This window comes from Peromyscus californicus, unplaced genomic scaffold (assembly GCF_007827085.1).
Source record: "Peromyscus californicus insignis strain IS unplaced genomic scaffold, ASM782708v3 Scaffold_17__1_contigs__length_78620276, whole genome shotgun sequence".
In the NCBI taxonomy this organism is placed as follows: domain Eukaryota; kingdom Metazoa; phylum Chordata; class Mammalia; order Rodentia; family Cricetidae; genus Peromyscus; species Peromyscus californicus.
The window spans coordinates 45,411,157-45,433,802 of NW_026294469.1; the positions used below are offsets into that span (position 1 = coordinate 45,411,157).

At 45.8% G+C, this 22,646-nt stretch overlaps 1 protein-coding gene across 1 annotated transcript in view; it reads right to left on the bottom strand.

The window, feature by feature from the left end:
• The window catches only part of Marchf3 (membrane associated ring-CH-type finger 3), a 151,336-nt gene that overhangs the window by 23,564 nt on the left and 105,126 nt on the right, over positions 1-22,646 (bottom strand). The window contains exons 2-3 of the mRNA XM_052742212.1: positions 14,003-14,246; positions 9,685-9,889 (exon numbers count right to left, since the gene is read on the bottom strand). Of these exons, the coding sequence (XP_052598172.1) occupies positions 9,685-9,889; positions 14,003-14,190 (393 nt within the window). The 5' untranslated portion in view covers positions 14,191-14,246. The remainder of the gene's footprint in view (positions 1-9,684; positions 9,890-14,002; positions 14,247-22,646) is intronic.

Below are 22,646 nucleotides of genomic sequence, written 5' to 3' on the forward strand. Positions count from 1 at the left end.
CTTAGGAAGGGCCGCGGTGTTTTCTAGGATGGTGGTGATTTTTTCCTTCCCCTCCCACTTTCTACTTTCTAATGATTCTTCTCAGACTGAAGCCTTGAGTGTCCTGTCCGTCTGTCCATGCCATTTCACACCTCTCCTGATGTGGTTGCCGCCAGCGTCTCCTATGAACTATCTCAGCCATTTTCCCTCAGGGTCCCGCAAGCTTTTGGACCTCATCACTTGTTCCATCTTCCAGTTGCTACCGTCCCCGAAGGTAAAGCCAGGACACCAGAGTGAGAAGACAACTCTGATTCTTTCTCAGTCGTCACAGGGCCTTCTGCCTCCTCCCAAGTGGCACGGCCCAAAAGCAACTTATCTTTCAGAATTCAACAAAGAAAAAAAAAAAGCTTAAAAACATTTCCCTGTCTTTATGTTTTTTTTTTCAAGCAAAACATAGCCTTCTTCTTACATGCTATCAGTGCACATCTGTCCCTCTAACTCAGTAATGATGGGCTGCAAAGCATTCGTTATCCTGACAAGCTCACAAGGTCCCCGTATTTTCGTGAGGGGAAGCCATGTAGCAGGGAAGGCCAACATGGAAATGTATGCATGATGGGTAACAGAGGAGGAGGGCAAAGCCCGAGGACCCTGAGACCTGGTGGGGTCTCTTCTTATCTTTCCCCAAATCAGCTGCATCTGTCAAGACAGGGAAGCAGAGAACCGAGGATTACACAGTAGTCCCAGGGGAAATTCAGTGTTGCTTTTCAGAGGTGGTGAGGAGAAGTTTGACAAAATGAGTTATTCCAATGAGCATCTTTGGTGAACTTCACCTCACTCTGTTCGGCCACCATCGTGCACAGGAGGGGCAAGGCTCTCCACACTGTTAAGGTTCCTGGCTTTCTAATTGCATCCCTCCTTTGGAAGTTGTCTCAAAAGAAACTGGTGATGTAATGGTTCTTGAAACGGGGACTCAGATGTGGAGAAAGAGTAACTAGGTGAGAGGAGAGAGGACAGGTAAAGCCCTTTGGAAATGAAGAACGGCTGGGCAGTGCTGGCGCACGCCTTTAATCCCAGCACTCGGGAGGCAGAGCCAGGCGGATCTCTGTGAGTTCGAGGCCAGCCTGGTCTACAGGGTGAGATCCAGGACAGGCACCAAAACTACACAGAGAAACCCTGTTTTGAAAAAGAAAAAGAAAAGGGAAATGAATGGTTTTTTCTACCTGTGCATGGGGCAGTACAGCTAACATCCATTTCTCAATTAGACTAAAGTGTAAGAGACAGGGGAGAAATACGACTCTGTTATCCTAGCACTCAGTCCTGTGCATTTTGAGATTTAAAACATTATCATTTGTTAGTGTGTGTACATGCACATGTAGATGACTGTGTTGGCATGTATGCTGTAACAGGTGTGGAGGTCAGAGAACTTTGTGGAATCAGTTCTCTCCGTCCATCTTTACTAGGTCCACAGATTAGACACAGCTTATTGGGCTTTTGTGGCAAGTGCCTTTTATCCACTGAGCCATGTTGCTGGCCCAGGGATTATTTTGTTTTAATTAATTACATTTTAGAGCAGTTTTTGGTTCATAGAAAAATGGAATGGGGAAGTACAGAATCCCTGCACATCACTGTCCCCCCTCCCAGTATCCACTGAAACACCCCCCTTCCCATGTTTGAACACTCAGTGCCTAGCTAGTAGCACTGTTGTGGGAGATTGTGGAACCTTTGGGAAGTGGAGGCCAGCTGGAGGAAATGAGATACCTGGAGGGGACACAGGCCCTGTGGGTCATGGCCTGACCCAAGTGTGGGCCTGTTCTTTCTATGTCTTGGTTGGCCCTGGTGTGAGCAAGCAGCTCCATGTTCCTGCTGCCGTGGACAGGAGCTCGCCCTGCTAGCAGGCCTTCTCTGCCATAATGAACTGTACATCCCGAACCAAGAAGAAATCCTTTTCCTCTTAAGTTGTTCTGTCACAGAAATGAGAAAAGGGACTCACACCTGCCACCATCAATGTCCCCTAACAGAGTGGCACAGGTGTTAACCAACCTACATCGACAAGTCATTGTTACTCAAAGCCATAGCTGGTCCTGGAGTTTTACTCTTGGCATTACATATTCTGTGGGCCTGGCAAATGTGTAATGGCATGTTTTACCACGATGTTGTCATACTGAATGAGTCCCACTTCCCTAAAAGCTTCTGTGTTCCATCTGTGAATCCTTCCCTCTTGACAAGCAGCTCTGGATTTAACAGACCAACTCAGTATCAATAGGAAACTAGGGCTTTATTAACAGTGATTTTCACTTCTCTCCTTTCCTCCCTCCCTCCTCTTCCCCTGCCTCTACCCCTGTATTAGGGGACAAACCTAGGGCCTCCCACATGCCAGGCAATCCTCACTCTTCTCTTTCTGAAGTATATTTAGTTCTGTGGAGAGCCTGGTGATTGGTAAGGAAGCCTTGGGCTCTGCCTGAGCACATGTGTGTGCTGAGCAAAGGAAGAAAGAACAGTGAATAGCCAGGTTGGTGGTGTCAGAGGTGGAGCCGCTGGGAGGTGATCAGGTCACGAGGATGGGAACTCTCATGAGTGACAGTACTGTCCCTTCAGAAGAGCCCACTGAGAGCAAGATCTTTCCTTCTGCCATGTGAAGATGTAGCAAAAAGTCAACAGAAGAGGGCCCCTGCCAGAACCCAGTTATCCCAGCCCTCAGATCATGGGCTTAACACACTCCACAACTGTAGAAAACAGACATCTATTGTTTATAAGTCACCTTATTTATGGTGTTTTGTTACAGCAGTCCCCACTGGACTAAGACACCAGGTATGTAGAGATCATGTGGGCTTTGCTGAGAGGGGACCTGTCCTGTTCTTCTACCTTACTAGCCCTGAGGCTGGAAGTATTAAGATCTTGGGAGAGTGTCTTAATACCTGTGAGCTGCAGCTTGCTTATCTACAAAGTAGGACAAAGTTTTTGTTATTGTAGGAATAAAGGAAACATTGAGATAGGATAGCATACAATATTTCCCTTTGCCTGGAAGGGGAAAACTGGGGTGTGAACACCTTACAGTTAAAATATAGGTGGATTCAAAGTAAAGTAATGAATCCAGGCCTATTCTGGAAAGTGAGGTTCTCAGCACAATAGGGCACAGTGGGGACTAAAAGCCTTAGCTCACATTCCAGACTGGACACTTCGGCAAAGAGAAATGACCATATCCGTGTTAGCAATACCTATTGCCAATAGCAGTTGTCTGTTAGGCAGCGCCTCCCTCCCTCCCAATATTTCTTAGTGGATTTCTATAAAGCTATGCATTTCTTCAGAATAAAAAGCTAGTTGTTGACTAAAACTGCAGAGGCACAGGGTCTGGTGGCAGCCCTCAGCAGGGAGTGCTGAACACGCTCTGTAACTGGCTCAGCACAGGCCTCCTACGATTCATGCCTCCTCCCTCAGGCTCTACCAGGTGCCTTGTAGCTTGCACAGGTAATTCCTGAGAGTTAATTGTGCCTTGTTATTTCAGCAGGATTCAGGAGGAAGATGACTACCAGCTGCAGCCATTCAGTGACATTTTACTGCTCCTCTCTAGAACTCCCCTTTACAAAGCTCTCCTACCAGCAGCCCAGGGACACCTTTACCTCCACCTCCCCGACTTCCATGTAATAATTTAATCGTCTGCCTTTCAAAGACTCAACTCCTTAACAGCCAACATTTGCTGTACATATGTATATTGGGAGTCCGCCATGGGAGTCCAGTCTCATTGTGTTGGCGTCCTCTTACTCTCCATCCGGATGTGTTTAAAGAAAATCTGGCTGGATTCTTTTGCACACGTGGGAATGCATAGGGATGAATTTGTGAAGAGCACAGACATTTCTCTGCCACTGAGTGGCTGTTCTGGGAAGGCAGACTGCTAGGCTAGTAGCTGGGCAACAGACACACACCTGTTTGCCACGCTATCCTTTGCCTCCTCTGTGCTTTTTGAAACACAGAGAAGTGAAAATAAAGGCACATGGAACAATTCTGGGGGTTTTCTGTCTTTGCATCTCACCCCACTGAAGTTTTCAGATGGGATAAGGAAGGGAGAGGAAGCAGGTCTTAATGAGAATGTGGACTCCAAGGCACATCTCAACCCAAGTTCACTGCAAGTGTCGGCACCCTTGAAAAGAACAGAATCCTCTCATGTAACTCATTCTATCCAGGGAATTGGATTCCCCCTCCCACAAATTAGTCCTTTACCATCTACGGAAGGGCTGAAAGCACAGGCGCCCGAGCTCTTAGCTCACTTCCATCTGGCACGGCCATGTGAACACTTGGGTTGGCTTGCTTTTTTAATGAAGTGATTTTTAATGAAGCAAGCTGTGAATTTAATAGATACCTTAAAACAGCTTCTTTGTAGTTGAGCGTTAAGTAACGAGACAACTGCCAAGTCAGCCACCCAAACCAAGGGGAAATCATAAGGCCAATCAACTGTAGGGTCTGGGGTTGCTGCGGCTTCTGGCCGTCAGACATGCCATCTGAATGGCTGGCAGAGTCAGGACAGTGCCGCAAGGCCACGCGTGGAGGCAGGTAGCCTGATGGAAGGCCTGTTAAGTGACCTTGTCAAAGGTCAAGGGAACGTGTGGGTAGCAGCAATTATACACAAGGGCAAGACATGATTGCTACTGTTATTCCCGCGACTGTCCCTACAAGGCTACTCTTCTCGAGGTCCATTTACCTTGTGGTTATAGATTACCCTCTCCAGCCGGACTGGGACACGAGGGAAGAAGTCACTTGGTTCATCTAGAAGCCCTTCAAAGGAGATGGTTGTAGTAAGACATGTATACACAACAGCCTCAGAGGTGGAAGAAAGCCCCCAGTTTCAGTAAACAGGAGGCAGGCAATGCAAACCAGTGGGAGGGCTGAGTGGGTGTAAGCAACAGGCAAGCTGGGGGACCGCAAAGTGTGGGTCCTGCCCGAAGACATTCAAGCTCTACAGTGAAAACGGAAGTTATCAACACAATAAAAGTGTCGCATGGTCTGACTGTGGGCTACAAACCTTCCTCCCTGGGCTGCACTCACGGACTGCGAGGGACAGTGAAGCTTGCTGGTGCTCCAAAAGCAACAAGATTCACCTGGGAATTTCCTCAAATCAGTTTATACCCTCTATGATGTTAATCCCCAGTTACCCCATTGCCACAGAGCTTGCTGATGGATTCGCTAAAGCAAAACTCTCTCCTTTTCAATGGAATGAACATTAAAAATGAAAACAGAACCCAGTAAGAGCACAACACTGTTTCTACCAGTAAGCCTGACATAGATGAATAAATGTATATATTCACGTATATATGTAAAAGTTAATACAGTATCCTACACATACACAGTATTCAATATTTTGAAAGATTTGCTTATTTTCATTTTATGTGTATGGGTATTGTGCGTGCATGCATGTCTGTGTACCATGTGTGTAGTGCCCACGGAGGCCAGAAGAGGGTACTAGATAGCTTGAAACTAGAGTTAGAGACAGTTGTCATCTGCCACATGAGTGCTGAGAATTGAGCCCCGGTCCTTTAGAAGAGGACTGCTGTTAACTGCTGAGCCATCCCTCCGACCCCAGAATCTTGAATATATTAAATAGCAAGTACAATGTATAAAGTGGTTTCTCCATGTGTAGGTCTGTGTAAAGGAAATAGGAATATGGAAACCTAACCACGCCCTCTGTGAACAATCACCTCTCTCTGATGGAAGAAGACCAGACTCAGAAAGTCTTTTTACCACATCCCCACCATTTCTTGCTGTTTCATTTCCCTCAGCACATTGCTGAGCTGATCTCTAACTTCCTGAGTTTTCGGGGCAAAGGTGGCTATTACATACACATGTCTTAAGAAGCCTGTGGCAGACACTCCATCCTTAGGAACTGATGTTGCCAGCAGTCTATTTGCACATACACAGTGATAAGGGCTTTCCTGGCAAAGTGGTCAATCAGAACCACTGTCATAGCGGTGTTCTGGAGCCCAGGCAATCACTGTGTGTGTGTGTGTGTGTGTGTGTGTGTGTGTGTGTGTGTGTGTGTGTGTGATCAACTTGCTGTTTCTTACTCTTTGTTAAAAAAGAATAGTATCAGAATTCACCTTATCAAGGGAACCAAAGAACTAAAGAGGAGCAGGAAGGAGACTAGCAACCTCCCAGACCAGTCATCCAGTGGGTCCTCTTATGGATAGTGAGTATTTATTCACTACATTCTAACGGGCCATTATTCTTGGTGGTAATTCATTTTATAAACTGCCTCTGGGCACATTTTCATTGTCAACAAACCCATAACAGCTTGCTGAGGGCCATGCTGGTTGTGAAGGTGTGGGGTGCATGTGTTAGAACTGCCCCCCTTTTATGTCTCCTATAGTGTGACCATTTCCCTTTCTTTCAAGCCGTGCACAATTGGACACAGACCTCACGAGACTGCGCTGGCTGAACCACAGCAGGAATTCATCCACATCTGACTAAACAAGATGACTGCTTTGTCACTCTCATGGCTTGGAACTAACTTTTGTTTTACTGGCTTGCTTTGCAGCAGGAAGATACTTAGGCCATAACACCTGCAATGTGGGCAGGCAGGCTAGTTAGGTAAACAGGTGAGATGTAAGAGTGCTCAGAAGTGTGGTTTGTTGGTTGTGTTGGGAACCCAGAGCCTCCTGCATGCTAAGCAAGTGCTCTCCCATTGGACATTATTAAATCTAAAGCAGTCATAAGGACCTTTAGCTTTATTGAGACCAAAGGATGTCATGGAAAGCTCCTCGTCACCCTCTTCCACAGTGAAGCAGAGAAACTGAGCAAATGCACAGATGGCCACACAGATGGTCAGTGGCCTAGTGGGAGGGGGTGCCCAGTCTGGGGGTTCTAATAACAACCAACTATGGGTTTGGCCATGATGAGCAGAAACTCACCCTCTGAGGGGAAAACACTTCACAGCCTGTGTATACACAACAGTCCTGGGCTCTGGACCTCAAATGAATGAGTACTAGCTGGCTGCAAGGTACAGAAGATGGGAAAGAGAATGCCTCAGGGATGGGGAGTAAAGGGCAGTGAAGAGTTGTGAGGAGTGAAGGACTGAAGGGCCTTCCCCAAAGTGCAAATCTGAGATGCTGAAGTCACTGCAGCTAGTGTCAGCTTCTCGCGGCTGACAAATAAAATTTATAAATGACTTCTAAAACTGCTTCCTCCAGCAACAAGAGCTGTTATTGTCACATTGATTTTAAAATTAAATGCTATAGAATTTTCTTGCTTTAATGAGAAGGCAGATCCAAGTGGTAAACAAAGTAATGATTAAAGCAATTAGGAGAATAAAAATGAGAACTAATGCAACAATACTCCTAATCCTTAACCCAAATAGGCAGCTTTGGCTGACAGACTAAGAAGATGTATGCTCACGTCCAGATGAAATTATTGAGAAGCACTGGCCTCTGTGAATATGCTGCCCTCTGGTAAGACTGGGAAAAGTCAATTAGCAACGTCACTTGCTAAAAAATCTGCCTGCACCTGGTTCTCATTTGTTCTCCAGCTGAGAAACCAAAGACCACTTTTTATTGCTTGTGGTCAAAGAGCAAGTTCACCTCACCATGGGATGATCAAATGGTCAGCCTCCCCCAGTCTGAGAGGGTTTGCCTTTCACTTTCAACTTGTTCAATCATCATTAACTCTGAAAATTGTCACATTCCATTTGTGCAATGAAAACTTCACCACTGGTAACCGTCTGGGTGAAGTTTTTGTAGGTGAGGCCCTAAATCTTGTAGAGCACCTCGCACATTCTCAAGGTCATTTGCCTTGTTTAATGACAGTTGCCGACCGTCCTGACAGTCAGCCTGGGACCTGACACCGGCAACTCTGAAGAGCCTTCTGCATGTGCTTCACTCTCTGCGATGGGAAAGGATGCTGGTGTGTTATTAAAAACTACACTGTGAGCATATGAACACACAAAGAGCCCTCTCTCTCTTCTGGATTTTTGCCAATCTGAAGATCTCGGTAAAGAGGACAATTGGGAAGGACCCATTTAAAAGCCCATTTTCCTCACCGTGGGGAGCCAGCTCCCCTGGATAGGCAGCAATGGCAAATTGGGGAGATTCCAAAAGTTTCTGGAAAGGAGAAATAGACTTCTTTTTCCTTTTGCTATTGGGCTTGGGGCATCTTTGTGTTCTCTGTTTATTATTTCACTGTATCTGTCTCTCTGCAGAGGGGCTCTGACATGTTAGGGTCCTGAGAACCTGGTACAGGGCCAGATCCCAACAGGCAATCTGCAAATATGAATTTCTGAAAGTGGATGTCCAGGGGAAAGATGGCTAAATAAAGAGGTTACTTGCTGCAGCCTTCACAAAAGCAGAGTCTGCTGGGGCAAGCCAGTGAATGTTGTACCACTTGGGAAGTAAGTCACATATCAGACCAGCTCCAGTTATAGGGCCTGATTAAAGTTTCAAGGTCAAGCCGGGCGGTGATGGCGCACGCCTTTAATCCCAGCACTCGGGAGGCAGAGCCAGGCGGATCTCTGTGAGTTCGAGGCCATCCTGGGCTACCAAGTGAGTTCCAGGAGAGGCGCAAAGCTACACAGAGAAACCCTGTCTCGAAAACCCCCCCCAAAAAAAAGTTTCAAGGTCAAGACCATGAGAACATACACACAGAGCTTTCAGAGTCTCAACATCAGCATCTACTACCTTCCTGGTCTCCAGGAAGGGCCTCTGGATTTCTGGTTTTAGTTCTGGCTGCATTTTCCCCGGGACAGTCTTGACACAGACACACGATTCTCAGCACATCTGTGCTACGATCACTGCCTCATAAGGCATTAAAATATTTATTGTTGCCCAAACTGGGTACTTTAACTGACTAGCAGGATTCAGAGGTAGGAGAAAGGGCAGAAATACCCTAATAACCACTCTCCTCAAATGAGTCTAAGACCAGCCTAGTCCCTTGGTCTCAAGGAAAACCCTGTGCATCTTAAAACATAAAGGAAAACATCCTGCTATTTTGGCGACTGAATTGACAGTGTCATCTTTTACAAAAAGAAATCCCAGTGCAAGACAATTCGCTGAAAAGCATCAGAAAGACTTTTGTTCATTCAAATATTTTCATGTTTCCTGATTCTAAGTGTTTTATACTCAGTGATTGTTTAGTCCTTATAGTGGTTCTAAGAGGTGAGATGACTTACCCTGGAGATAGAACTCAGGAAGTCTGGGTCTAATCCACAGTGCTACACAGCTATCCTTTCTCCAGAAGACTTCTAGGATGCACAACCCAAATGCCCCTTTGCGTGTTGCTTCAAGTTGGGCAGATGGTGTGTAGAGAGGGGTTTGATATGTATGTTCATATCAAAGGAATGAACAAACAGAGATCCTGTCTCTAAACTTCCCTGTTCTCCTTACACCGAATTCTTCTTTCCTGTTTCTACCCTTGTGGAGGTCACGCTCCTGCTGCTGGCTCCTGAGTAAGATGGTAAGTTGTCCCTCTTGGCATATGTCTGCCTCTCTCTCTCTCTCTCTCTCTCTCTCTCTCTCTCTCTCTCTCTCTCTCTCTCTCTCTCTCTCTCCCTTTCCCTTTCTCTCTCCCTCTCGCTCTCTCTCCCATGTCTGTCTGTCTGTCTGTCTGTCTCTCTCTCAGAGCTATTGCTGTGTTTCAGTGCAGCTCTACAGGGCCTGTGCCTGGGCGTCAAAGCAGACATCATTGGCTCATTACTCATCTAGGTTTTCAGGACGGGCTCCACTTACTGACCTCCACTAACGGCCTGGGTTTGCGCTCCACTGCAAACCTGAAGTGGCAGAGTTCACAGTAGCTGGTATTGGAGGATGACAGCCAATGCTCCAGGCAGCTCCGATGGATTGTCCCCAAGGTCCCAGTACATTCACATGGAGAGAGCAAATCCTCTTGGCTGCTGCCCTCATGGCAGATCCTGCACATTGGCCGGTCATTGAAGGGGCTGCAAGAGAAGGAGGGGCACCTGCTGGTCACTGAGTGACAACCCACCGCCCTGGGGAGGGCCCTTGATCTGCATCATTTGGGCCCTCCCCAGTGGCAGCTGCTCAGAATACAAACTGCATTAAACTTCCCTCCTTACAGATACATGTGTGCATGAATATATTTCCTCTGGACACTGCGGACTCATGATGTCTTTTTGTGTATGGTGTCAGAAGCCACTGAGTCTTAATGACTCGACTTGTTAATTTGTTGAATAGAAGAATTATGGTGTGTTCCTTTCTATCATTTTTCCTTCCTTTATTTGTTGAAATACTTTTAAGTTTAATCATTACCTTCTACATGGTTACCTAGTGATGTGGTTTGGATAGGAATGTTAGGATTTATAATTGTTTTATTAGTGCTTGTTTTGAAAAAGAAAGATTTGGTCCTTTTGCATCTTCAAAGTGATGAAAGACTTGGGATCTCTGTTGGTAGGTTTAAATATGCCTATGTGTTTTAATAATTTATAATTTTTTGCATGTGTATGTGTGTATATATTTCCATGTATATGGGTACATGTATATATAGGCACACATTCACATGTGTGTATGCTAGGGGCCGGAAGTTTGACGCTGGGTGTCATTATGGCTGTTGCTCTCCATCTTATGTATTAAGGCAGGGTAGGGTCTCTCTTGAACTCAGATCTAGCAAATAGATAAACTAGTTTGTTTAGTCAGCCAGCTTGCTCCAGAGAGTCCCCTGTCCCCACCTCACAAGTGCTGGGATTACACGTGAGCAGGCACATCTGCTTGGCTGTGATGTGGATGCTGGGGATCCAAACTCCGGTCTACATGCTTGTGTGGCAAGTGGACTGAGCCATCTTATCCCCTAAGCTATCTCCCAGCCCTCTTCTTCCTTTTCTATATTTTCCAGCCCATATTCTTGTCTTGAACACAGAAAAAATTCAGGCAAACTACCAATCAAAAAAATACAATTATGGGCTGGAGGGATGCCTCCATGGTTAAGTTCACTTGTTCTTGCAGAAGACATGGGTTCAATTCCTAGAACCCACGTGATGGCTCACAACAATCTGCAACTCCAGTTCCAGGGTATCCAACGTTCTCTTTGGACCTCTGCAGGCACCAGCCACACATGGTGGATATACACACATATTCATACAGACAAAATACTCACACACGTAAAATACAATAAATCTACAAAAATCATTCATCACCATTAAGAACAAATTCTTTTAAAACGCTTTTTAGAGCCAGGTGGTGGTGGCACATGCCTGTTGTCCCAGCATTCAGGAGACAGAGGCAGGTGGATCTCTGTGAGTTCGAGGCCAGCTTGGTTTACAAAGCAAGTTCCAGGAACTGTTACAAAGAGAAATCTTGTCTTGAAAAACCAAAACCAAAAAGAAAAAAAAAAAAAAGCACAACAGAAAAGAAAAAACTTCTTGGATTATGTTTTGCCGGCATGTATGTATGTGCATCACGTGCATGCCTGGTGCCCACAGAAGAAGAGCGCATTGGATCCATGGAACTGGAGTTATGAATGATTCTGAGCTACCATGAGGTTGCCAGGAACTGAACCTGGGTCCTCTGCAAGAGCACTGAGTGTTTTTAACAGCTGAGTCATCTCTCCAGCCCCAAGAACAAGTTCTTTTGAAATGACATCAATTGCAGTTTCAAGACAAACAGCATCATTTGAGTCAGATGAAGATATTTTCAAGGTTCCCTTCATTTCTCTTTTCAATACGACAGGAGGGCGAGCGGGGAAGTAAACTGGTAAGCGACTCTGAAGCTGCAGCTTGAGCTGGGCACAGAGCTGAGGTGTGGATGGTCCTTTGACCTTATGGAGATACTCCCTGGGATGCATGTGAGTGGTAAATATGTCCTACTGAGGTGGCCTCTAGAGTTCTGCATTCAAGTGGAAAAGCCACTCCCTCATATTTCTTGAAGAGGGCATGGCACCATCCACGGTTCCCAGCTCTGCCATCTGGCTGCCTGGGCTCAAACCCAAGCTCAGGGGCTTCTTTGTCAGTTGGCTGTGAACAAGGAACTTCATCTCCCCATACCTTAGTCTCCTGATCTCTAACAGGCTCAGCAGTGGACCTTCTGTACTGACTGTGAGGATTGAGAGAAGCTGGTCTAGAGCAGAGGCTTAGCTCTAAAGGGCCTACTTCATACTAGCTACTGTCACTTGCAGAATGAGTCAGGCTCAGGAAAATCAAGCCACACAGCCCTCACTATGTGAGTCTAACGGAAATATCAAATTAAGATGGCTTCCTTTTCCAGTGAGAGGGGCCAACTGCCTCTATGTCTGGCATTTTAAAAGAATGTTGTCATGGTGTGTGACAACCTAGCCTCCTGTCACATTTCCTGCTTTCTTTCTCCCATGTTCTCCAGACATGATGGTAACCTAGGTCTGTGGCCCATTACCTTTTAATGCTACCTCTGATTCAAATGGAAGCAGCCATGGAAACACTACTGATCCCCAAAGGCCTTTCTGGGAAGGATCCTGAGAATGAGTGAAAGGTAGAGGTGGGCAGGATCATCCTTTCACTTGACCAAGAGACCCATCCATGCTCTGGCGGGAGGACAGTGAGAAGGTGACAGTGGCTTCTGTCTCTTGGCCTCCTTTGTTCGCTTTGAGTCTTACGTGGGAAAACTGTAGCGTTTTGGCTTACAGTGCTGTGTGGCCCAGGAGTAGTTCATACACACACACACACACACACACACACACACACACACACACACACACACCCCTCTCAGTTACACCAACCAGCCTCCCCTTCTTGAGCAAACAAGGTGACAGGTGCCTGCCAGGATGACTGGTGCACATACCGCCATCCATCCTTGGTTCCCAGAGGGCCAGTGACATTTACCATCTCTTTATATTCTGAGCCCTAACTGATTGCTGGAAATTCTCCAAGAAGTGGAAAACATACACTACATATTTTTCTTCCTGTCTTCTGTGACAGCCACACATATTTTAAAGATTGATTTTTATTATTTTTAATAGTGTGTGTGTGTGTGTGTGTGTGTGTGTGTGTGTGTGTGTGTGTATGCACATGAGTACACTTGCCTAGGGAGGCCAAAGGTGTCAGCCCCCTGCCTCCAAACTGGAATTATAGGAGGTTGTGAGCTGCCTGGAATGAGTGCTAGGAAACTAGAAGTTTTTTCTTTCTGTAAAAAAACCAAAAAAGCCAAAAAAAACAAGTTTTTGTTTAACTGGAGAAGCCATGGTGCATGGTACAGGGAGCCTACAGCTCCCAGTCTGCCATGAACACAGCAGCCTAAGAGGAGACCCTAGGGACAAGGGACTGGCCTGAATAAATGGTCTCCAGGCCGTTCAGGGCCCTCCTTCTTCTTCACACGGGGAAACCAGTTGTGGCAGCAGTACGTCACAGGTTGGAGTGTGCATGAAGAGGCAGGGAGGGGGCTGCAGAGTGTGAAGGGGAGGGTCACAGAACAAACCCTGCATGATAAAAGGAGACTCACCCAGAGAACAGCCCGGAGAGCATAGTCACTGGGGAATGCTAAGTGGCACGCACACTGGGAATGTTCCTTCCAAAGTTTTACCCACACAGCCAGGTATGGTGGCACAGGCCTCTAACACCAGTATGCAAGAGGCAGAGGCAGGACCAGGACTTCAAGGCCATCCTCAGCTACACAGCGAGTTTGAGGATGGCCTAGGCTACTGGAGACCTTATTTCAATCACACAAGTCCAATCACCTTGGCTCAGTCACCTGGAGTCAGGTGACTTCTTCCTTCTGTCCTAACAAAGGGCTGGCTTTGTTAGCTGGGGACAAGAAGACAAAACTAGCCACCGCAGTGTCAAACTAACAGATGTAAAGCAAGCCACCCTACATCCTGTGGCAGCTCTTCCTTGCTTAGCTCTCTACGATGGCTTTAGGAGGAATGTGACAAGAGGAATTTTAGCTTTATGCTCCTGCTGCTGTGGAAACAGCAACAACAGAACCTGAGCAGTCTTTTTTTTCCCCCGTCCAGTGCCTCCCTTCCCTGACACAAAGACCTGAACACCAATTACACCCCCTTTAGCGCTCTCCACTTGACAAACAGCTCTTTGGATCAATTGCAGACCCGTTTATTTGGACTGTGGCACTACCTCTGGGTGGCAAGAGTCCGCACTACTGTTGACAGCAGCTGCCCGTCCTTGGCTGAAACTTGCATGACATACTGTGGCTGCCCATTCACTAGGCTGCCACAATCCTCCACAGTTTTCACCACAGGCGCGGCGGAGCTGGTGCAGTCTGGCAAGACTTCGGGCAGGTGACTGCAGCGGCTGGTTGTCATGGCAACAGACAGCAATTACTCTGTTAATGGCTTCCACATTCATAGAGGATTTCCATCTAAGAGAGATCAGAAAACAGTTTACTTGGTTGGATGGTTAATGGAAAATGGAGAATTATGGGCCACCAACATCAGCATGTCATTATTTAATATAAATACTAGGGTAGCTTAGATGTGGCATTATTATCTTGTTACTGTTTAACACAAGCATACTCGCATACGTTTGTACACACACACACACACACACACACACACACACACACATTCAGGAGCCCTGCTTTCCATGAGGGGACAGAATGATGGCTCCGAAGCCCAGATCTGAAGAGATGATAAGCAATTCTCCCGCTCTGCACCAGAGATGCAATAAGTCTTTGTTGACACTCTCTAAAAGTTACTAGAATCATTATTAAAACTGCTCGCAACTATTTTTTTCTTGTAAGCAATTTATTCTCTATGCAGTTTTATTCAGAGACGCTAAGATTAAAAACAGGGAGGAAAAAGGAAGGGAAAGCAAAGAATCTGGCAAGCTTGCACATTCTGGGACATCATTCAATCACTTTCCACACTCTGCGGCATCTATGTCCTGTAATGCAGCGATCTACCTCACAAACCACAGATTAACTTCCTGGAAGAAGCTAACCCAGCTGAGCCCACCTCAAACAGTTGTTCAGGCAGTGATCAGTTTGGTGAACTGCTTTGTTTTGCAAATGGTATTACGATAAATACATTAGCATTGGCTTTTCGTTTGTGTACCACTGGACAGCCAAAGCCGAATGCTTTGAGTCAAGAGGAAACTTGCAGGATGCATTGCACCCAGAGGTGGCGGGACACAGTGCCGCCACCACCCACTGCGCCCTTTCCGTCAGCCTGTTCACCTCCTGCTCAAGCTCAGTACTTGGGACTGGTTGACAGACGGGGGGAGCCCTTGTCAGCAAGCAGTCAGGGTCATCAAAGCTCAAATTCAGCTAATGCAAACCTTGTCTTCTCCCCTCCAGCTCAGAAAAAGATACTTGGGGTTCCTCCAGGGGTGGTTTCTAGGTATTTGTCTCCACTTATTATGTTTTACTTGATCCCCAGGTCTGGAAAACAGGATCTTTCCAACTTTCAGAATGATGTACATCAGGGCAAGAACACAGTGTTTTCAGATGTACTTGAGTGGACAGTTGCTCTCCTGACAGGCCCAGGTCTCACTATTTGAGACAAATGGTCATGATCGTTATCCTTGCTGCTGAGGTGTGTGGCTGGCTTCCTTTTTTCTTGTTGCCAGGCTCCTCCTAGGGTGTGTGTGTGTGTTCCTGTCTAGCAGCCCTCTGGAATCTCTGTAATGGAGAAATGGCTGTGGATATCAATCCTTGGTCAGGGGGTGACGCAGGAACACGGGCAGTGGCTGTCCATCCATGCCATTTTACATCACTCAATATTGAAAATTCGAAGAAACAGATAGATAGTTGGTATAGAATATAGTTTTTTTTTTCTTTTTCCAAAAATAGGGTTTGTTGGGGTCTGAGGAGATAGCTCTGTGGATAAAGTGCTTGCTGTAGAAATATGAAGACCAGTGTTCAGGCTCCCAGAACCCACATGCAAGCCTGGCAGATATGCTGGCTGCCTGTAATCCAGCACTCGGAACACAGAATCAGGGGATCACTGGAGAAAGCTGCCTAGTTAGGCTGACAGGAATCAGTGAGCTCCAGGCTCAGAGAGAGACCCTGTCTCAATAGACAAAGTGGAGAGACCAAGGCATCAACTTTGGGCCTGTGTGACACACCCATGTGCACACCCCATACACGTGCCCATACATGTTGACATGCATATACATGTAAAAATAGGTTTTGTTGCTTTACTTTCTATTATATATAATATATTCTAGAAAGCACAGAGAAATTCATTTATGATGCCACCACTTAGAACCACAGAACTCTTATGGGGCAGATACCTTTTTGTTTTTTGGGCAGAATTAGCAGTGTGGAGATTGCTTGTAGCAGAACCAGAGAGACTTTTTTTTTCTTTTTAAATGGAGTTACAGTAGCTTTTAGGCCAATAAACAAAAGGATGTTAAAAGATGGTCCTCCTCTAAAACTGTGTATAACCCTCTCCTCTAGCCTACCCTGACAAAACCTCATTGACATGATTTTAAATTCTCATAATGCCTCACAGCCACAAAGTGCAGCTTCCTGGCACAGCTCTCTTGCTTCACAAAGCAGCCATAGAGGAAGAGCCAGGGGTGTGTTGGCAGGAAAAGCAGACACAGTGACCTTCTGCCGCATGGAATCATTATGTCTGGGTGCACTCCGAGAGTCTATTTTTGGCTTTTGCATAACTCCAGCCCCGAGAGTGGAGCGCTCTCTCCCTATGCTTGATAAACTGGAAGGGAGCAGGGGGTGGTGCACAGTGGCCAGTGGGAGCCAGGGCTATCCCTAGTCAGGTTACCCACTTCATGCATGGTCATTCACTAGTAACAGAATGCGTTTTCCTCAAAGGAAGTAGTGACCTACATCCACAACAAAATGCCTTTAAAATATTCTAGAGGCAGTTTCTCTTGGACTTATTTCCATCTATGATTTAGCTTCTGAATGATACACTCCATTTCACTTCTCACAGGCCAAGGCATATTATAAGCCACTTGATCAGTGATGCCCTTTGTAGTGGGTTCTGGGCACTGAGTTCAACATGAAGGGACATGGGCACCTCTACCTTGCCTCTTCTCCAAGCAAGCCTTGGCTCCTTCTCATGGACCATGTCTATAGAGCCATGCACCCCAGATCATCTAAGTTGTCACTGAGCTTAGGAGTAAGCTGAAGAGCTATTCCAATCTAGCACTCCTGGAAGAAAAAAAATCAGCATGCCTGCGCTATGCCACTGAATACCTTTGAGAGTCAAAGACTGTCATGCTGGCAGAGAATCCCACTAGTCCTAAAAAGACTATTCTTTGGAGTAAAACTGAGGTGGGAGGGATCATACAGAGTATGAATGTGCCTGATCACAGTGGAGATGGTTGAGTTGGTTCCAGCCCCAGATGAATGGATCCAATCACTCACTCATGCAGAGGAGGAGGGATGAGAGCGTGTTGTGCCCTGATCTCAGGAAGGAGCTGCGATGAAGCATGGATGGGCAGGAGTGGACCTGCAGGCTGTCTGCACCAATTGGCATGCATATGTTGCACTTGGGGCAGTGACAAATGGCCCAGCGCATTGCCCTGTCTTGGTCGGAGCCTCTTGGGAAAACAGCAGGCTGTTGCCTTGGATGCTCAAAGGAGCCGAGCTGTGGGTCTGCAGCTTAGCACGGGTCTTCCACTGGCCTTTTTGTAAAATCTCAAGCGCTATTTGACTGCGTCCTTAGCCGTGCGCATACACTTCTCTATGGGAAAGGAAAGTAGCTTCCCAGCCCATCGAAGACTTTTCTCCTTTTACGCTTCTACAGTGCCCAGAAAGTTGGGTGTATGCAAACTTGAAGTTTCAAGCTGCACTGGAAGGAGGGGTCCTTTGCTGGCTGGGTTTGACACCTCACACAATCTCATTCTCAGGTTGAGAATAAAGGATGATTTGGTACTGGAAGAGTGGGCGTAGGTGGATAAGGGGGAGATAGTGAAAACGGATCAGGAGGCTAAATAAATGAAAGCCTGATTAGAGAATTGTTCAAATAAAAAGGCTTGTCTGTTAAAACTGTGACCCTTGCAGAGGACAGAGGACAGGTTTTACAAAAGCAGGAGCCCCAACCAGGCTGCAGCTAATCACTGCCGGGTTTCTGGAACAGTGTGCCACTGCTAAGTGATTTCCATGGGAACGTGGCTGGCATCATGAAGACACAGACTCAGGATGTGGGGGAAGGGAAGGGAAGCCTTCAGAAAGCACATCCAGGCTCACCTCTACAACCCAGTGCCTCAGCCTCTAGAAAGCTCCATGAGGATCACAAAATAAAACACCCTCCCCAACCAAAAAAAAAAAAAAAAATCCCACTTCTGTTCTTAGAGGCCCAAGACTCATTGGGGTGTCCAATACGACATGATGTCACCTACAATGTGTTGAGCTGTATTCATAGCTTTCTGGGGCACACGTGGCCTGGGTAACAGGTGGCACATACCCGAAGTGCACCATTCACTAGGATAAATGATGAGGACAAGACAGCCTTTCAGACTTCTCTGGGCTCTCCTGAATATCTGAACTTTGAGTCTTCATATTTCCTGAGCTACCTTACCTGGTGGTTGTAAGGCCTGGAAGTAATTAGTCAGTTTTCCATTGCTATAACACAATACTTGAGGTTGGGTAGCTTGTAAGGAAAAGAAGCTTATATGCTCATAGTTTGGAAGCCAAAACTCCAACAGCATGGCTCTAATGGAAATAAGGGCCTCCCTGACTGCATGACGTCATGGTGGACAGTATCATGGTGGAGGTTTTCTAAGAGGAGGTTTTCTAAGATCACATGAGGAGAGAGCAAACTTCAGGTCTTTCACAGGGTACCTGCTTTTTAAACACCAAGCAAAAATCCTTGCACTCAGAGTGGGAACTCGGCTCAGAGGGTACAAGTGCTTGCTAAGCAATCCTGACGGCCTGATCTCAGACCCCACACAGAAACCTCGATGCGGTGATGCGTCTACAGTCATATCACTATTCTGGCAAGATGGGAGACAGGAAGGAGACTTGCCCAGAAGCTGCGAAGCCATCTAGTCCTGGTGTATATGTAGTAACATAATAACAAGAGAGATCCCAAACAAGGTGGAAGGAGAAACCGACTTCTGTGCGAACTCCACATGTGTGCAGTGTGACACACATGTGCCTGTACACACACACACACACACACACACACACACACACACACACAGGGCCATGGCATGTGTATGGAGGTCAGAAGACAACTTGCAGGAGTTGCTTCTCCCTTTCCTCCACAAGAATCCTGGGGATTGAACTTGAATCATCAGGCTTGGCAGCAGGCTCCTTAATCCTCTAAGCCAGCCATTCTCAACCTTCCTGACGCTGTGACCCTTTAATAAAGTTCCTCATGTTGTGGTGACCCCCAACCATAAAATTATTTTTGTTACTACTTCATAACTATAATTTTGCTACTGTTATGAATCACCATGTAAATATCCGATATGCAGGGTATCTGATATGTGACCCATGTGAAAGGGTCATTTGACCCCCCTCAAAGGGGTTGTGACCCACAGGTTGAGAACTGCTGCTCTAAGCCATCTCTCGACTCTAGGTTCCACATCTTAAATGTCCAGCCACCCCATCATCATTGTGGCACCGAGGACCAAGCTCCTAACATATGACCTTTTTGGGTACAAACTATATCCAGATAATAGCACAAGATAAGACCATGCTTTTAGAGTTGGGATCTGGAGATAAGGCTCAGTGGTTAAGAGCACTGACTGCTCTTCCAGAGGACCTAGATTCATTTCCCAGCATCCACACGGCAGCTTACAACTACCTATAACTCTAGTTCTAGGGGATCTGATACCTTTTTCTGACCTCCTTGGGTACAAGGCATACATGTGGTACATAGACATACTTTCAGGCAAAAACACCAATACACACAAAATAAAAATCTTTAAAAGAGACAGAATAAAAAGTTAAATGAAATTAATAAAGTTGGGACATGTTATATCTACATAATTCATGTTTTGAACTATGTTAACCTTAATTCCTATTCTTCTAGCCTGGACTGCACTTGATTTCTCTTTTAAAATCACCTTCCCCCATGGTGTTCAACCTATTTTGTGCTGTATTTTTGCACTATACTTGACTCTGACATTGTGCCCCCTCATGTGTTGGACAGGAAACCTTGTCCGTGTTCACTGACTTCATGTAGTGATGAAAATGTAATGATATCTGATCAAGATACCTGGGTCTACTTGTTATAGCAGCCACTTACTTCTACCTCAATTAATCTAGCATGTAAGAATGAATTAGAAAACAAAACATAAGCTACTCCTAAGTTCCTTTCCAGGCCTGATTGTACCAGAACTGAAGTTTTAGTACAAAGTCAACCTTAGTCTCTTGGGCACAGGTCAAGAAGCAGGGAAAATGTGATAGACTGACATCTCTGAGTTTCTAATTTACCCACAAGGTTTAAAGGTGGAATCACGGAATCACAAGCCTAAGAGTGTGAGTGCTGGCTAGTATGAAGTTGTGTGTGAGAGCTGCCTTGGTGGTCTGGAGCCAGAGTAGGACTTCACAGTCAACCTTAATGCCTAATTGCAGAACTCTTAAGAAGTAGTAGTGCCGAGTGGTGGTGGCACACGCCTTTAATCACAGCACTTGGGAGGCAGAGCCAGCCTGGTCTATAGCGTGAGATCCAGGAGAAACCCTGTTTCGAAAAACAAACAAACAAACAAACAAACAAACAAAACAAAAAAAGAAGAAGCAGAAGCAGTAGCAAACTACAGTAATGGTCCCTGAAAGTACTGAGTAGTTAGTAGTCAATGGGCATCAAGTCAAGCAAGATGAATGTACCCCAAAGATCTGCTGTGTAGTTAGGGGACCAGGTCCCGTGTAAACAATGTTACCAAAATGAAGTACAAAGATAAGAGAGGTAGGAGTTAGAGGTGCACACTTGTCCTGGAAGGGTCTTGGGTCACTTCATAACCAGAGATGGTCAACAGAGCCATGTAAGAAGAAAATCCACTTATTCATTCTTCCATCTAAGAAAACCTTTAACTACTTTTTGGGGATGTGTTAGCTAGTCCTAGGAAGTTTCTGGTACTGTGAGGTGCAGCTATCTCAAACTGTACTTGACATTTCCCAAGAAGTTCAGGGAACCAAACAACCTGGAGCCCCAGGCCTCTTCCAGGCTGCAGAGATCAGCTCCTTCACATTACCATCTGTGCCCTTGATCATTCAGGGGACCCCAATGCCCTGAATTTCAGGGGAAGGACACCACAGAACTATGGAATGGCTGGACATCCTGTTTGCAGAGTGCCATGTCACCAGCACTGGCCCAGGACTCAGAAGCCTGACTTCAATTTCCCTTCACACATCTGCTTCAGAAAGGAGCTGTAAAATACCCCCTAGATTTCTTCAAGGGATGCATACTCAAGGAGCATGGCCTCCTCTAATGAGACCAAGGAGTGGGCAATGCACTTGGTGGTGAAATGAGAAACCAGCAATACTGGTCTGTCTGTGAACTTCCCTTCTGAGACAGCTTGGCGGACTGGATTCTAAGAGCAGTTCCCGAGAATGAAAATGCTTTTTGATGGAACATTTTCTTGACTTCCCAGGCATGTTAAAAGCAGACAGTGCACTGCATGGCTGATGAACTTAGAGTATCTTGAATGTTCAGAGCAAATAAGGGGAGGTAGAAAATCACACAGTGACCTTCCTTTCCAACGAAAATGGAGCAAATGACTAATTTCAAAACCATTAACGTGTAAAAGCCGCATATTTCTTCTGAGAACAGGACACAAAGGCTCTCCAAGGAGATTGCTGGGACACGATTACCAGCAACATTGAAGTTTTCAAAAACACGCCAAGGAGGCCATTCACTACGAATGTGGAGCCACAAAGTAGCTGCTTCATTACTTAAATGGCCACGGCAGGGCTGTGCTTACAGACTCACGCTTCCAAATTATACATTTCTTTCTGGATGCTTCACCGACCTCATTATGTAGAACACAGAGGATGTCATTCCAAATAAAGTGACCATCCAAGTTTTAATAAACCTGTCCATCAGGCACTTGATGAGTCTGGAGGGGGAAAACACTGGCTGACCCAGTAAGTGAAAAAAAAGAAACTAAACTAAACCCCCACCCTTTTCGGTTTCATTATTTTCTGTTATGTGCTCACTGTCACACATCCAGAGTATAGGAAGCAAGAGCATTGCCTGTTTCTAAGCGTGATGAACATTGAGCTAGGAGGGTAATGCTATTTTCTGGAGGAATGTGTAAATATCAGTGATGAGATACAGGGAGGAAAAAGCTATGGACCAGCATAACGGGAGCCGGCACGGTAGGGGTTCTGACTACACATTCCTAGTGCACTGTGTTAAAGTTATATTCAGTTATTTATCATTCCTTGTCCATGTAATTAATTCTGATTTGTAGCCACAAGAAGTATCAGAAGCATCAGACAAGTCTTATTTTTCTCATTAAAAATGACTATATTTTCTCCTCACTCAGGTAAAAACCTTCTCACTCTGCTGAAGGCAAATAAAGTACCAATTATCATATTTATACATATTTTTCCCCCGAAGAAGTACTCATGAAATTAATTCAGATTTTGGAGGCTATCCATTTTTTCCATTTAATTTTAATTAGATAGATGAAAATGGCAATTAAAAAAATCCCATAACAACTCTGTGTGTTCAAAGATACAGCGACAGCTGAATTACACTTGTAAATAACAACTGGTCCCTACACACAGGGCCCCCGCTGAGCTGAGGAGGAAGTGAGACTCTACGGATGAGTTTTGAGGGCAGGTCAGGAAGTTTAAAAACACCACATTAGAAAACAGTAAGGGGGGGGGGGC